At 36.1% G+C, this 15,000-nt stretch overlaps 2 protein-coding genes across 2 annotated transcripts in view; one reads left to right on the forward strand and one right to left on the reverse strand.

The window, feature by feature from the left end:
- Positions 1 to 1,937, reverse strand: part of LOC122247365 (BRISC and BRCA1-A complex member 1) — an 11,254-nt gene extending 9,317 nt beyond the window's left edge. Inside the window, exon 1 of the mRNA XM_086549115.1 lies at positions 1,795 to 1,937. The gene's annotated coding sequence lies outside the window, so the exon portion shown is untranslated. The remainder of the gene's footprint in view (positions 1 to 1,794) is intronic.
- Positions 1,938 to 2,124: 187 nt separating this feature from the next.
- LOC122247364 (uncharacterized) overlaps positions 2,125 to 15,000 on the forward strand; it is a 13,789-nt gene continuing 913 nt past the window's right edge. The window contains exons 1-10 of the mRNA XM_043006596.2: positions 2,125 to 2,426; positions 5,020 to 5,082; positions 5,265 to 5,462; positions 5,651 to 5,788; positions 6,485 to 6,634; positions 6,884 to 7,060; positions 7,580 to 7,650; positions 11,148 to 11,320; positions 11,519 to 11,702; positions 12,330 to 15,000. The exon at positions 12,330 to 15,000 is cut by the window's right edge and continues 913 nt beyond it. Coding sequence (XP_042862530.1) covers positions 2,148 to 2,426; positions 5,020 to 5,082; positions 5,265 to 5,462; positions 5,651 to 5,788; positions 6,485 to 6,634; positions 6,884 to 7,060; positions 7,580 to 7,650; positions 11,148 to 11,320; positions 11,519 to 11,702; positions 12,330 to 12,510 — 1,614 coding nt within the window. The 5' untranslated portion in view covers positions 2,125 to 2,147 and the 3' untranslated portion in view covers positions 12,511 to 15,000. The remainder of the gene's footprint in view (positions 2,427 to 5,019; positions 5,083 to 5,264; positions 5,463 to 5,650; positions 5,789 to 6,484; positions 6,635 to 6,883; positions 7,061 to 7,579; positions 7,651 to 11,147; positions 11,321 to 11,518; positions 11,703 to 12,329) is intronic.

The raw sequence follows: 15,000 nt of genomic DNA on the forward strand, positions 1-15,000 counted from the left end.
GTTTAAACCCAGTCATCAGGAAGAGATCCGGAAGTAAGTGGTTGGGTGAATATGACCTGCAGAAAGTGAAAGTTTTTAGGAAGGATGCATGTTGATCTATTCATATGGATCATCTCTTACAGGTTTGGACTGAGGGGAAGGAAGTTACAGGTGTTGTTTGGTATGTTAGATTCAGTTATATCTTCCAGTGTAAATAGTAACTGGATACGTGTTGAGTCCATAAATGTCCTCATAAAGATTCAAAAGTGCCTAGTGTTGTTTATGATACTGTCAGCAAAATACAAGGCAGTATGTTTGCATAAAACCTTGTATTTGTAAAAATTAATAACAAAACGTGTATAAAAATGTTTGAATTATTGGATAAGTACACTCAATTTCAAGTATTTTTATCTATGTGGTGCCTATACAAACAATAACTAAAAAGAGTCTCATATTATTACATCCACATCTAAAAAAACAAATAAATAAACACATCACACATGCAAACATCAAAGAAATACAAGACAAAACAACAAGAGCAAAAATCTCCTACATATATTCATCATAAAAATAGCTCCGTTTTAATAGCAACATCCTCTTAAAACAAACAAATAAACATACATACAAACAAACAAACAAACAAAAGAGAGAGAGAGAGAGAGAGAGAGAGAGAGAGAGAGAGAGAGAGAGAGAGAGAGAGAGAGAGAGAGAGAGAGAGAGAGAGAGAGAGAGAGAGAGAGAGAGAGAGAGAGAGAGAGAGAGAGAGAGAGAGAGAGAGAGAGAGAGAGAGAGAGAGAGAGAGAGAGAGAGAGAGAGAGAGAGGGAGAGAGAAGATAATCTCATTACAGATTCACCCTCTCTCACTCGTTCTCTATGGCCACTTGCTGCTCATTCATGCAATCAAGGCCCTTCCTGGTCCTATGGAGAAATCAGGAATTACACCTCAGAATACACCAGTCTCAAGGATACAGAGCATTTCCCTGCATCCTATTCTCGCTGACCGCTTTGGGTATGCTGGTCATGGTGACAGGTTAGCAGATGAATGTGGGAGAGGAAGACAGGAGGAGAGGAAGGGAGGGAGGAATAAGACAGAAATGAGGGAGGTAGAGTAGAGGAGGAAGAAGAAAAGAAAGAAAAAGTGAAAGGGAGGGAGAGAGACAAATGGATAAACATAAAAGAAAGCTTCAGAAAAGAAGACTAAATAAAAGAGTAGGTGAAAGAAGAAAGCTAAAATAAAAAGGAAGAAAGGGTAGGAGAGAGAAGAAAGACATAAAAAGACAAAAAGGAAGTGAACAAAGGAGATGAAGGTTACAAAGAGGAAGAAAGGGATATAGAATCCAAAGAGAAGAGAAGGAATAATGTAATAAAGAAAGAAAAGAGGATAAAAGAGAAGACAGGGGGAAAAGGAAGACAGAGAAAGTGAGTGACAGGCAATATGAAAGGGAAATGGAGATTTATATAGGAGTAAGAGAAGAAAACAGGTAAGAATGCCAATTTAAGAAGTGAAATGGATCAGAGGAGCAAAGCTAAGAAGACGCAAAGATAAGAGGAAGACAAAGAAGAGGTCTTTATTAACGAGACCACACCTGGATCACCTTGACACAGTTACCCAGTAAAAGGTCACTCACTTCCTCTTCTCACACGTCTTGCACTCGTATCTTTTGGCGCTCTGAGTGTTATTTATGGCTTTGCAAGGAGCATTGTGGTGACTGTGTCCGCGCGTGTGAACGCTTCCTCCTTCGCCCTGGCAGAAAAATAGATTGCGAAGATGACGCCATGCCCAGAAGACATTTAATTATTATTCAAAGCGTTTACCTTGCGAAGATTTCTAGTCACGTGCGTGGTGAAGACAGCGTGTTATGACTCTTCTTGTGATGTCTATTTCATCGATTCCTGTTATATGGAATTGATTTTATGTGATATTTTTTATAGCGTGAAGGAGAGAGATTGAGTCAAATTTCAAAGAAAACATTTGTTGTTTTTATCAAACAGCTGATTTTCATAGATGAAATGAATGGGCAGAAGATAAAAGATTGGATCTTCTATAGATCGTACTCGTCACTTAATATGTAGCCACTAACAACTCTCTTATCCTAGCAAACATATATGTCTGAACAGAAATTTAATTCGGATTAACTCAATGACCTTCAACGACCTTCAATAATACGATGGATCGCTGTAAGAAAATTCTGAAGCCATTCCGAAGTCCCAAAGCCGATGCTCGGATGTCTCCGCCAACGCGCAAGTACCCCGGGTACCAGTACCTATACCTGGCCTACACCACAACAACACTCAGGAACTTAATAATGGGGAACACCAACGCGTCGGAATTCCAAAATGCCATCGATAAAACGCCAAAAAAGACTCAGCAGGGAGGCAGAGGATGGGCTGGCAATAGGGGGACCTCTGCTGAAGACCCCCCGGATTTTCTTGTGAAATTAGCAAAGGTAAGACGAAGTATTGTATTATAAGAGAGTGCTAATAAGGAAGGATGTTTTGAAACTGATTTACGTAGACCTAAGTTGCTTCCTAGTATATATCTATCTATCCCCGTAATGTCAGGCAGAGGGAAGAAGTGCATAGAAGGTAATGAGAGGAAGAAAAGTTATAATCACACGAATTTTAGTGTTTGTCAGTGTTTTTTTTTTCTTTCTTTCTTTTTTTTTTGTGTGAAAAAAGTTGAATGTATAGAATGCTTGCAACTAGGTATTTTTAATCCTGTTTTATTCAGAGTTTCAATTCATGTACAGAAGTCATCTCATTTCCTAAGAATGGATCCTTTAGAAGCCCAGATGAACTCAAATGATATTTCAAATGAAGCCAATTGGTATCTGAAGCTTTTGCACTTAACATGTATGCAACTATTTTCACACAAAGTTTCTTTTCCAAAGTATGATAATATGGATTTCTCTGTATACATTATGTGGAATTGATAGGTTGAGGAAATTTACAACACTTTTCCTTTGTTATATTTTTGTCACAAATCAGGCATTGCAAATATTTGTTTAAAAAAATATAATTGATTTTAAGATATAATACTTGCAGTTGATGCTTTTCCCTTCATCATTCACTGTTAAACAAACAACTGATGGCAATTCTTTGTAAATGCATGTACATTTACTTAAAAAACAAGGGTGAGAGATGATTTCAGATACTACTTAGGATATCTTTAGACGAGGTTTTACCTAAACGAGAATTAGACAGTGAGTCGAGAAGGATATTCAATGTGGATGCAGTTCTGGGGAAGAAATAGAGGCGTTATCTGCAGCGTCACAGTCCCACAGTCATTTCAACTTGGTGGGCGGAGCATAGACACTGTCGGGTGTATGACGGCGAAAGTGTCGTACTGCTTGAACAAAACCAGCCATCACGCTCACAGAGTGACCCGTGTCTCTGTTGCGTGCCTTTGAAAAATTATAATCTTTACAGCTATTTGCTTTCTTCCTCTATTGAAAAACACTTTTGAGTTCATAAGACACAACAAATACATTAATTCATTGATACTGACATGTGAAGTGAATTTGAAAGTCAATTTGAATATGTTAACATTGTGCTACTTTAAGCATGAAAAAAGATAATTTCTTCAAATAGCAGTTGTGCAAATTATCAGTCAGTAAATAGATCTTACTTGTGCAAAGTTAGAATGCATTGCATGACACATCAATCAAAGCAAAATTTATTCTAGGCTTATTCACCTAGGTGTGTTATTCTTTATATTTCCATGATATTCTCATTGTAACAAAAGTTAGTGCATTGCGGAAGTAGTGTTGAAAATGGAAATCACACAACACACATTATTTACTAAAATTATAGGTTATCACTGTAAATGAACTAAACTCAGGTATTTTATTGTTTTACATAAGTTACAGACTTGATTTACTTCAGTTTTTTCTGAAGAGTCCACTTGTTTACAAATTCGAAGATATTACTCTGATTGTGACTATATACTTTAACCCATTAATGACGGGGCTATTTTGGCTCTAAATGGTTGAAGTGCCGGGATATTACTAACGCATAAGCCTAATACCTCGAGATTCTCACAGCACTGGCCACAACCTAGCGCTGTATGCCTGATCACTTGGCGCTCTGGCCAGGAGGATAGCCATGACTAAATATCTCGTCCCCAGCGTCTGACCCTGGAACCACTAGACATGGTATCTTATCACTCGTCATTAACCCTATGACGACGGTGCGTCACACTCATGTGACACAGCTAAACTCCTGATGCCGGGGCGTCATGTCAGTGTGACAATTTCAATGCAATATTGCAATCGCCTGGCTTAGGGGTTTTCGCGTAGCGCGTACCCCGTCGGGAAAGGGTTAACAGGTTAATAGCTTTTACTACCAGTCTGCAGTAAGAATAAATACAAAAATACATCCAGTACACTTTTTGCTCTTTTAAATATTTTTCATGTCAAACACGTAATAAATTCAGTTTCTTACGAGTTAAAAAGTAAATGTAATCCAAGCCAGAGGATTCAAGCAATTATTTATCACCCACTTATCAAAGCTACAGATGGTGGTATTTGTTTTACATTTTCATGAGCCACCTTGGCCAGTATTTGTCTTTCACATTTTAAGAGTTTGGTTTTACATGCCTGAAAATGTATAATCCATTCCCATGAGTCAAATACATACAGCCGAGTTGAGTATAAAAGTGAAAAATAATTACTTCCTAGCAGTGTAAAAATCAAGACGTCTACACATAAACAAAACACAAATAAAGTAATAAAGCATATATTTATTATACAAAGCAAGAAAACACTTATTTATACATATAAAAGGTAAAGATGGCATCTCTGTACATAAGGAGCAAGATTTGCCTTAAGTACAAGATGAAAGCTAAAGTCCTAAGGGAATGGAGGAAATTAAACATGCCAGATGTAAAACATCTCTTGATTAGAAGTGATTCTAATCAGCATTTGCTTAGAAGGTCTTCATAACTGAAGGAAGGAAATATCTAATGACAGGTTATGCTTACAGTCATTTATCATTACAAATATCTGTCTAAAGCAATTATATGCCTTGTTTTTGTTTCAGATTCTTGTGCAAAAGTCGCTGGCTGAAGATAATATAGATGGTATCACAGAAAATGTATTCCTTGTAAGTTTCTGTTGTTTGATGTTCATTTTGAAAAGCTCAGAGTCAGCTAATTTTCTTTTTTGTTGTGAGATAAAAGTTTGACAACATGTTCTAAATAGCACTAAACATATAGTATTCAACTTATTGAAACATATCAAGATTTATTACATTTCTTAGTGTTATAGCATGCTATTCCTCTCCAGAAATATATTTGTAAGGCCAACAAACCACTTGGCCACCGGCTGTTCCAACACCTCGTCAGACACTGGCAAGAGCAAAGCAACCAAGAGCAGGAGAAATCGAACTTTGGGGATCTGTTGTCAAGGTCCGCATTCTTAGCCTCTTCGCACTATATTCTGGGACTCCTGTCGGATAGCGAACAGCTGGAGTTCTATATTAAGGTCAGGGAAAGGTGATACTTTTGTTTTACCTATTATTTATGTGACTTTTTTTTTTTTTCTTATATCCTGTGTATTTTCAAGGAAGTAAAACAGTAAAGGAAAATAATTAGGTATAATATGGCTTAGTGACTGTAGGTATACAGCTCTCTAAAGAGTGAAAGTAAAGAAGAAACTGTTTTCATTTGCAGGTGTTTGCTGGAGACGAGGAAAAGATTAGTCAAGGAAACTTATATGAACTAATCTTTGCTGCCTACCACATAAGCAAAGTCGCTCACCAAACATGCTGCCTTCCTGATGATATTTTGATGGCAGTCGTTAAAGCAGCAGTTAGTATGAGGCTCTCATTTTGAATTCTTTGGAAGAGAATGTTAGGTTTATGGTAGTAATCAATAGTTTTCTTGTAAGTATGAGTGTGCATTTTTCTAAAATGTTTGTGTATTGTCTCCTCCACTTCCCATTTCCCTGCTCAGCTTTGCCAGTTTAATAAGAACTTCCAGTTTTAATTCTTTTAACTAAAACAGATGCTTTCTACTTCCTACTTAATATTGATAGTCAAAAGTGACAGATAAATCTAATTGGTGAATTCGGAAGTGGAGGTTACTGTACGTAGCAAAGGATGCAATCATGGGCAGTAACTTTCACCTCATATTTAATTTTTATACAAGACAAGGAAACTGTAGGAGATCCAACATAATAGCATTTTTATATACTACTATACCTTCTGTGTTCATCTTTGCTTAGAAGATTTCAGATATTAATCATGTGTATTTTTTGTGTATCATATTGACATTATCAAGGTAACAACCCAGGTATCTAGAGTCATGTATCATGATTTTGTAATGTGATGTTCTTTGCCTTTCATATTCATTGTTATACATCTTATAATGCTCTGTATCATTTGATTACTCATCAATTCTATACACATGTAAATTTGTCATCTGGCCATTTGGATTTTTCCCCCTCCCTTCAGTTTTTAGAATTTAAAAGATTATAAGAAATTATAAGAAGATTCTCCCCAATAGATGCATGGGAAGGAGAGTGTGAGCAAGAAATACCTTCATGGTTGGGTGTCGCAAAACTGCCCTCGTTTGGTCATGTGGGTCCACAAGTACATCACACACATGCTGACAGTGGGTCATCGCACTATCCCTGATAACACCAATGAAGATGAGGTCTGATTCCAAGAATGACTTTTTTATTATTTTTGTCATTATTGCCATTCTAAGGGTTATCTGTTATCCTCTTCTTCCACACCACCATGATCTACTTTCTGTGTATGAATTGAATGATTTTGTTACCACTGATGATAAAAAGTAAGACTTATCTTTTACAGGAAACTGTAACATAGATTAACGTTCAAGATCAAAAACTATTTTGTTAAGAGCAGGTTTCTTTATTTATGTTATCAACTTTTTCTACAGGACGACACAGATACGCCTATTCTCGACTGTCCAAACAAGTCGTCTTGTATCACATTACACCCTGCACTGATCTGGCTGTTGACCTGCACCCTGCCAACCCTGTACAGCAAACAACAGAAGAGTCTTCCGTCCTCCAATTCTCTCTTGCTTGATCCCCACATCTTTATTGATAGAATGGTGAGAGGGTTACTCAGAATTGTTCTCACAATTGTTTAGATGTATTTTTGGATACTGCAAAGCTGGAACATTGTTTGAAGTATTGTTTGTCTAGGCAGAATATGAGTTGTTATTGTGAATTTTGTTGTCTTCCTTGAGACTATAGTTCCAGCAACACCCTTTGGATTCTATATGAATTCTGGTTTCTGCTTTTTAGGGATCAAATATTCAAAAGGTCAAGTTTGTTCAGTTAGATAGTATTGATATATCCTTCTTTGAACTATCTTGTCTACTAAAGAAATCATGCCCTCACTTAGATTGTTGATGCTTTTTGACTGATACTAAATTTTCCCCATGAGCATCCTATTGTCGATGCTGTTTTCTTTTATACTCATTAATTCTGGTTTATAGTTTCCTAACATGAAAATTTACTTCATGTAACTTTCTACTAATTATATATTATATTCTATGTGTTGCCATTTTTTGGCATCTATTTCACTCTCGTATTATTAGCAGCACTGATATATTTTTTTCCTACAGATTTCTGCAGTAAGTCCTACGCATTGGGTCCCTCTGTATAACAGTGATAACCATGGCCTCAGCATTAATAGGTAATATATTACATCCCGTATTTAAGTATAGAGAAATATCACATGGTACATAATATGCAAGAAGAACTCATTTATTTATTTATTGCTAAATAGTATATTGACTGCAATTAAAAGTATTTTTTTGTGTTTTATATCATTTGATCAGTTGGCCCATATTGGAAGGGTTAATAAATAAATACATGAGTTTTATAGATATGCATAAATAAAGACATTTGACATATGGAAAATGTTCTTTTTCTGTCTTGGAGGACTGGTATCAAACATGCTGTAGCACTTAGCATAATTGCGTAAACGGTGTTTCCCAACCTGTGTTGAAAGCATTGTGCAGTCATGCAATCCACACCAGAACAAGAACAGAATAAGGAAACTTTCCAGCTACCAAATCTTATTGTCTAAGAGTTATATATTCCTATAATATAAATATTGTAGTACCTGCAACCCTTCTTTCTTTCTTTCTTTTATGAATTAGCACCCTTTCTTTCTTTCTTCTCTTTTTTCTTTCAAATTTCTTATTTTCTTTCTTTCTTCTTGTGTCAAACTTTCTTTCTTTCTGGATACTTTCTTATTTTCTTTCTATATCCTATCTTTCTTATTGTAGTTCTTTTTTTTATTTTTTTTTGTATTCATTGTCATTGAATTATGGCATACAATAAACAAGATAACTCCCATACTTCACTTTTTGTGATGGTTTAGCAGGTGTTGCTGTCATACTATACAGGGAATATGTATCCATGTATCTTTGTATAAAAGATCTGAACTACACACATTGCACAGGTTCTTGGACTTTTTTCACATCCAGAGTTTAAACAAATGCCAGTGAGGAGGCATATTTACATACCTGGTGCACTGTAGGAGTGTTACCTAGGTCAGCACACTCAATAACACTCTTCATTATATCTGCAATATGATGATGAGAACATTGTTTTCTCGATTTTGGCCAAATTCAAAATGGATCTTTCGCCTGTACTGAAGTTAAGTCCATATACTTCTTCAAAATGACCCTCTTTGGACAGATATTTCTAACCTACATCAGATGCATTGGTTGTTATAGTTTACGATGGTCTATTGTGAATCCATGGGGACACTTCTGCTTGATGCTTTTTTTTTATCCACTACCGTAGGCAAGAGCAGAGATGTGAAAATTTAAATATTTGATTGCGATTTTCTACGTTGAACACAAGACGTCCTTCAAGATAGAGGTGATATAGTCTTATTCTCCCAAAAGGAATTACCTCTGCTGTTTGATTCAGAGATCCTAGAATTCTTTCCCATTGATGCTGGGATATAATGATTGACATTAGACTCTGGAATATTTATGCCAGCCCTTTCATTGGTTGTTCACTGCAAGTGCAACTGTGCTGTCTTGTGTATTCTATTGTAGACCCAGCCATTGGATTGTCATAGATGGTACAAATGGGATTTTATTAGATTGAAGAGAAGGCCTATGTACTCTCCTACTTCTAATGTATGATGCACCATTGTTCTGCATTCCTCCTCTGATTGGCCAATAATAAGCCAATCATTGAGGTACATCAGTCTTGAGGAGCTAGCTTGCTACAGGTTACATCATCTTCATGAAAACCCTTGGAGCAATATTGAGGCCAAAGGGAAGGACATGGAGAAAGTACAGTCTTCTCCTGGCTGCAAATTCCAGGAACTGCCTGAACTAAGGGTGTATGGGGATGAGCCAGTAAGCATCCTTTAGGTTCACAGATGCAATATATAACCCTTGGAGAAGTATCAACCGTATGTGTGGTACTGATACCATATGAAAACAGTAAGTCTGAATGAATTTGTTGAGACGACTGAGGTCGAAAACTAATCTGGATCCTAATTAATTTTGTGGGGACTTCAAAAATTCTGTTGAGGAAACCCTCCCTCTTATCTCTTCCACTACCATATCATCCAGTAGTTTTTCTACACACTGGATGATCACAGTTGTTACGGTTTTATTTTGGGAATGAAACCTTATTGGAGAATGATAAAAGTCCCACAATGGCAATTAAAGACCAAAAGATACCACCCGTGGAGTTCATCCCTCGAGCCATGTCCCCTGCCACCCATGGAGATGGCCAACCTGGGAAAGTCATAAACGTTCTGGGGCATAAGGAAGGCTTTCTTGATGAGCCCCATTGCTCATTGTAAGAGCTCCTTCACCTTCCTCAAAAATTTTGAATCTCTGTTATCAGACAATGATGTACATTCCTTACTTAGGGAAGGTTCCATTTTTTGATGTGATGATTCTGATTGAAAATTGGTTTGATACTCTCCTTGTCTTTTAGTAGAATGGGAGCTTTACCTGTTTTGGTTGAGGCATCTCCTGAATTAGAGAGTGAGCTGTATTCTCATCTCCACATGGTGATTGATGAAAAGGTTCTACACTCATCATTTTAATCACTTTAATTGTCATCAGTTCTCTGGGAATTATATTCTCTTGCAGCTCTGATATTTTTGTCACTGCTTCTTCTATTAGAATCTGAACTAATGGTGCAATCAGAGTTGACATAGTTGTTAATACCTCTGATGCCTTCTTAACAATTGCAACTGAGTTGAAATCTGGATTATGAGAAGTATTTTTTGCTGCTAGAGACAAGAGACAATAATTCAGAAAGCATTGTCATGATTGGTAACATATTCCAGGATCTATTAGTGATGGAACAAAGGCTTTTTGAAAGATGAACCTCTGCTGCCTCCAACCACTTATTGCAAGTTTCACGCAACCTGGGTTGAACCAATTTGATGAAACACAAGGAGCATGGATTGTGGAGTGTTCATAGCCTTTTGAGCATACCATCTTTGTGCAATCTTTTACCTTGCATACTAGGGACAGCTCATCTATATTCTATTTGGAAAAGATACTCAAACGTTAACTTGCTGAATTAACAACGTATCAATATCTTTGCCACAAATATCAGTTTCATGATTTTTCCTGTTAACTAGTTGATTGAAGTTGATGAATGTGCTGTGATACTTTTACTGAAATGTATTTTGTAAACTTATATAAAGTAGAATTATCAATGTCCGGAAAAACAACACCAGTGAAGGAAAGATACAAATACTGCCAGTTTTAAGAAATCAACCTGAAAATATTCACTATCCTGTTTCAATGCTTACACTTCGACAGTTTTGAAGAATCTGAGGTCATCTGCAAAGAGGACTGCCAGCTTGGATGTGCGGGGCAGGATGTGGAGGGGACAGAGTGTAGGAACTTGGGTAGTTGAGAGTTTCCCTTTTCTGTTCTTGTTCTGGTGTGGATTGTACAACTGTGCAATTTTCTCAACACATGTTGGGAAGTACCCTTTTAAATTTTGCTACATGTTTGATACCAGTCCTCCAAGACAGAAAAAGAACATTTTCCACATGTCAGATGTCTTAATATATGCATATCTATAAAACTCATGTATCTATTTATTAACCCTTTCCAATATGTGCAAACTGATCACTTTGACACCAGTCCAGAGGAGACAGAAAAAAAATATTTTTTTATTTACTTACAGATTCCAGCACCATGTATTTGGTTACCATGGACCTACTCTGATGTTCATAACAGCAGAAGGGGGAAACATGTTCTGCCTTGCCAGTGATGAAGAATGGAGAGACTCAAAACACTTCTGGGGCTCTGATCATTGCATCTGCATGCATCTAACTCCTGAATACAGAGTCATTGAAAGTAAGCACAATATTGCTTCTAATGGTTTACATGTATAGTATTAAATATTATGCTAATATGTATATTTACCTACAAAATACAATCTCTCTCTCTCTCTCTCTCACTCTTTCTCTGTCTATCTCTCATGTGAATAATAAATATGTATATTCACAATAAGATACTAACTTTTTTTTCTCTCTCTCTCTTTCCTGTAATTAGGTGGACCAAAGATGATGTACTTCAATGTATCATCTAGGGGGTTTCCAACGGGCATCCACATCGGAACTGACAGTACAAACCGTGCTTTGACTGTGGACTTAAACCTCAGTTTAGTCACCTATCGCAGAATACCATACAAGTTGTTCTCTATAGAAGCTTGGGGTTGTGGAACTACTGAAGCTAAGTAAGTATTATTCCTGTTTATTTGAGCTTTGTCCTTTTATTCAAATAATGGTCACAGGGTTTTGCAAGGTAATTAGAGAAGGAGTGAATGAGAGTGAATATTTGTGAGTGGATGTGTCTGCTTAACCCATTCACGCTGGGGCCGTTCCGGCTTTGCGCGGTCGCAATACCGGGGTTCTCGAACGCATAAGCCTAACGCCTCGAGATTCTCGGACGCACAAGCCGCGAGCCTGGTCTGCCCGCTCGCTCTACCCGAGCGCGCGGCCTCCCCTCATAGCTCGTCCCGGGCATCTGACGCGAAAACCACAATACGTGCTATCACGTCAACCGGCTCCAATGGGTTAAGCATACTTGTATGTCCATGTACGCTCACATGGACATACAAGCATATGTGAGAGTAAGTGTATATACAGGTGGATGTGATTACTTTACTTCACATGCTTTTTTTTTTTGAGAATGTTTTTAAATTCAGACAGAAATCATTGTGACATGTAGAACAAGTACAGATGAGAATGAATAATGCATAAATTACACCGCTTGCATTGCCAAGTTATTCATTCTCATTTTAACCTTTCTCTCTAGGTTTCTATTTATCATTAACATTACCTTCTTTTTACAATGGCTTCAGGGAGGCACAGGTGGAGCTGAAGAAACGTGAGGTGAAGGACTCTGAAAACAGGAGGAAGGTTAATCTCAACTCAGTAGACTGGGTGGACAACCCCGACCGATACCTATTGGAACTAGCAGGCGGCAGACCCACCTATGCGCAGTACGACAAAAAGACAAATGAAAAAAAGACGAACACCTAAGAGTTCTGTATATGGAAGTTTTAGATAGATGACCCCGGCTCTTCCCCCTCCCCCCTTTTTTTATGAACAGTGTTTTCTTCTCTTTTTTTTTTTCTTTTTTTTCCCTTCTATATTCAGTTTTTTTCAGGCTATATTATATTACCAATATTTACATTTTGGCTTAGAGGGCTAGTGGTAATATATTTTGTAAATGATTATATTGTAGATAACAGATAAAGTAAAGAAATAATATATACTTCTTTCAAAAGTTAATGATGAATTTGTAGATAAAAGTTCATTTTCTTATGTGTTTATTTTTTATTGCTGAAATGGAGGCTCATGTGAGTCAGATTATACTTACACAAAACTTTTTTTTAATGCAGTATTCTATGAGTTCTCTTGGGTTTTGTGTAAATATGATTTTTAAAAATAATAATTAGCCGTTAGGTGCTTTAAAGTTGTCGGATTTTGTGCCTTTAAAGATTGGCAATATTAAGTACTAAAACAACTGTGATTATTGTCATCGTTATTTCCTAAGGTTAAAAATCTGTCATCACACAGAGAAACCAGCATGAAAAATTTATATTTAGTACAGGACATGTACCATATATGATGATTTTATTGATTAGACTTTCTATTCTAATATGGTCCATAGATAATCTCATAAGTCTCATTTCACATAAAATTAAAGTGCCATTGAGGAATGCAATAACCCAAAGTAAAGTTACTGCATAGATAGCTGTCACATTCACACTTAGAGAACATGTAAGTAAAATCCAGACATGAGGAATCCGCTTACATGTCGTATATGCTCAATTGTAAATACTCCTAACATTCCATTTCTTTTAACGGAAATACTTATATGGCTATCACATTATAAATGTATGGGTATTAATTTCATAATTACTTTGTATAGGATATTTTTGAGTTATGTCTCAATGATGATTTGAACCAATTGTAATGCCTACTATGATTTCAAGTGGCTTTGAAACTTCTTATGAGAATCTGCTATGTAATTCAGTTTGTAAAATGATTTGATTAGAGTGAGATCTATTCTGTTGGAGGATTTGATTTTGAAAATGATTTGGTGATTATAATAAACTGGATTGATCACGGTTTAAAACTGAACTCCTAAATCTGATTGTAGCTGTAATAGTAATGAGCTAAACTGATTTACTATATTTTTCTTAAGTATTTTATCATTGTACTATATATTTTCATTCTAGTTCTAGATCTACAGAAATGAAAAAATAATTTGCAGCATTTTTCTTCATAATTTATCAATGCTCCCCATTCTTTCAATGTTATTTATACATCATATTCTTTCAGCAATAGAAAACTTAGTAAGATATTCATATGCCCCTGTATTCCAGTTACTGATAAAGGACTTCAGTAAGATACTGTCACCTCTTAAAAACTTTAAAACGAATGGTAATTTCCATTTGTAAATACATAGTTTCTTTTACACTTATTTGCCTCAGTTTTAAGGCTGAATAAATATGAATAAATGCGCATGAAGAAATTGCAGATGTACAGTCTAATAGACGTCTTGGTTCTTGCCAGCCCTCCATTTGTGCATTACCAACTGTGATTATACGTCGGACAAGAGGCAACAGAGTTCTAAATTACGCTGTACATAACTGCTAATGTGAAATAATACCAGTGAAGTAATTAATAATCTCCTAAGTTGTTCTCGACACAAGATGATGGTCATTAACTTATAGCACCAGTTCTGATAGTGTTAATTGTGCATTTTGCTGGATTTTTCAAACTGGGAAGCAGAAATATGATTTTTTTTCTTTATTATTGTCTTTTTCTTGTTCCTTTCATTCTTTTTTATTCATTTTTATTATGGTGTAATTTTACTTTAGTTTAGATAATTTCAAGTGTTTGCATATTGGTTTGATGTCATGTCTTATATGATTCATATATGCAAAGAAATACATTAAGATGATAGAAAATGATATTGAACTATTCATGCTAATTGAGTTGTAAACAAAACAAAGGGAAAAGCAGGAAAATACAAGAATATACTTGCAGGCCTTTTCAATTTATTGCTTCCCTCCCTGGAGAGTCAATATAAAGGCATAAAGGCCATATTTGTGTGTTATGCTGCTCCCCCACCCCCACCCCCACCCCCACCCCCACCCAAAATATCTCTCTGTACATGAGAAGTATGAAAAGATATTGGAGATTAAGTGCAATTTTGTTTTATGGTTAAAAATTCTATTATTGATTGAAAAAAAACATTGAAATCTTTCACCTATGGAATCAAAACACCTATTTATGGGCCTTTTTTGTTGGTAAATACTTAGCTCTTATTTATGTAGACATGGCATGTGGTCATAAAAACTAATAATATAATATTTAACTTTCCCACTATTAATCTGAAATATGAAGGAATAGTATTCAACCCTGAATTAAATGAACAGTGATGTATTTCAAGCATGGTTGTTTTATTATCTGTGATTTATTGCTTTTTAAGTTATTAAGTAGATTTAAATGTTTTAA

The sequence above is a fragment of the Penaeus japonicus genome, unplaced genomic scaffold, assembly GCF_977035675.1.
Source record: "Penaeus japonicus unplaced genomic scaffold, GWHDUDI00000001_assembly GWHDUDI00000021, whole genome shotgun sequence".
Taxonomy (NCBI): Eukaryota; Metazoa; Arthropoda; class Malacostraca; order Decapoda; family Penaeidae; genus Penaeus; species Penaeus japonicus.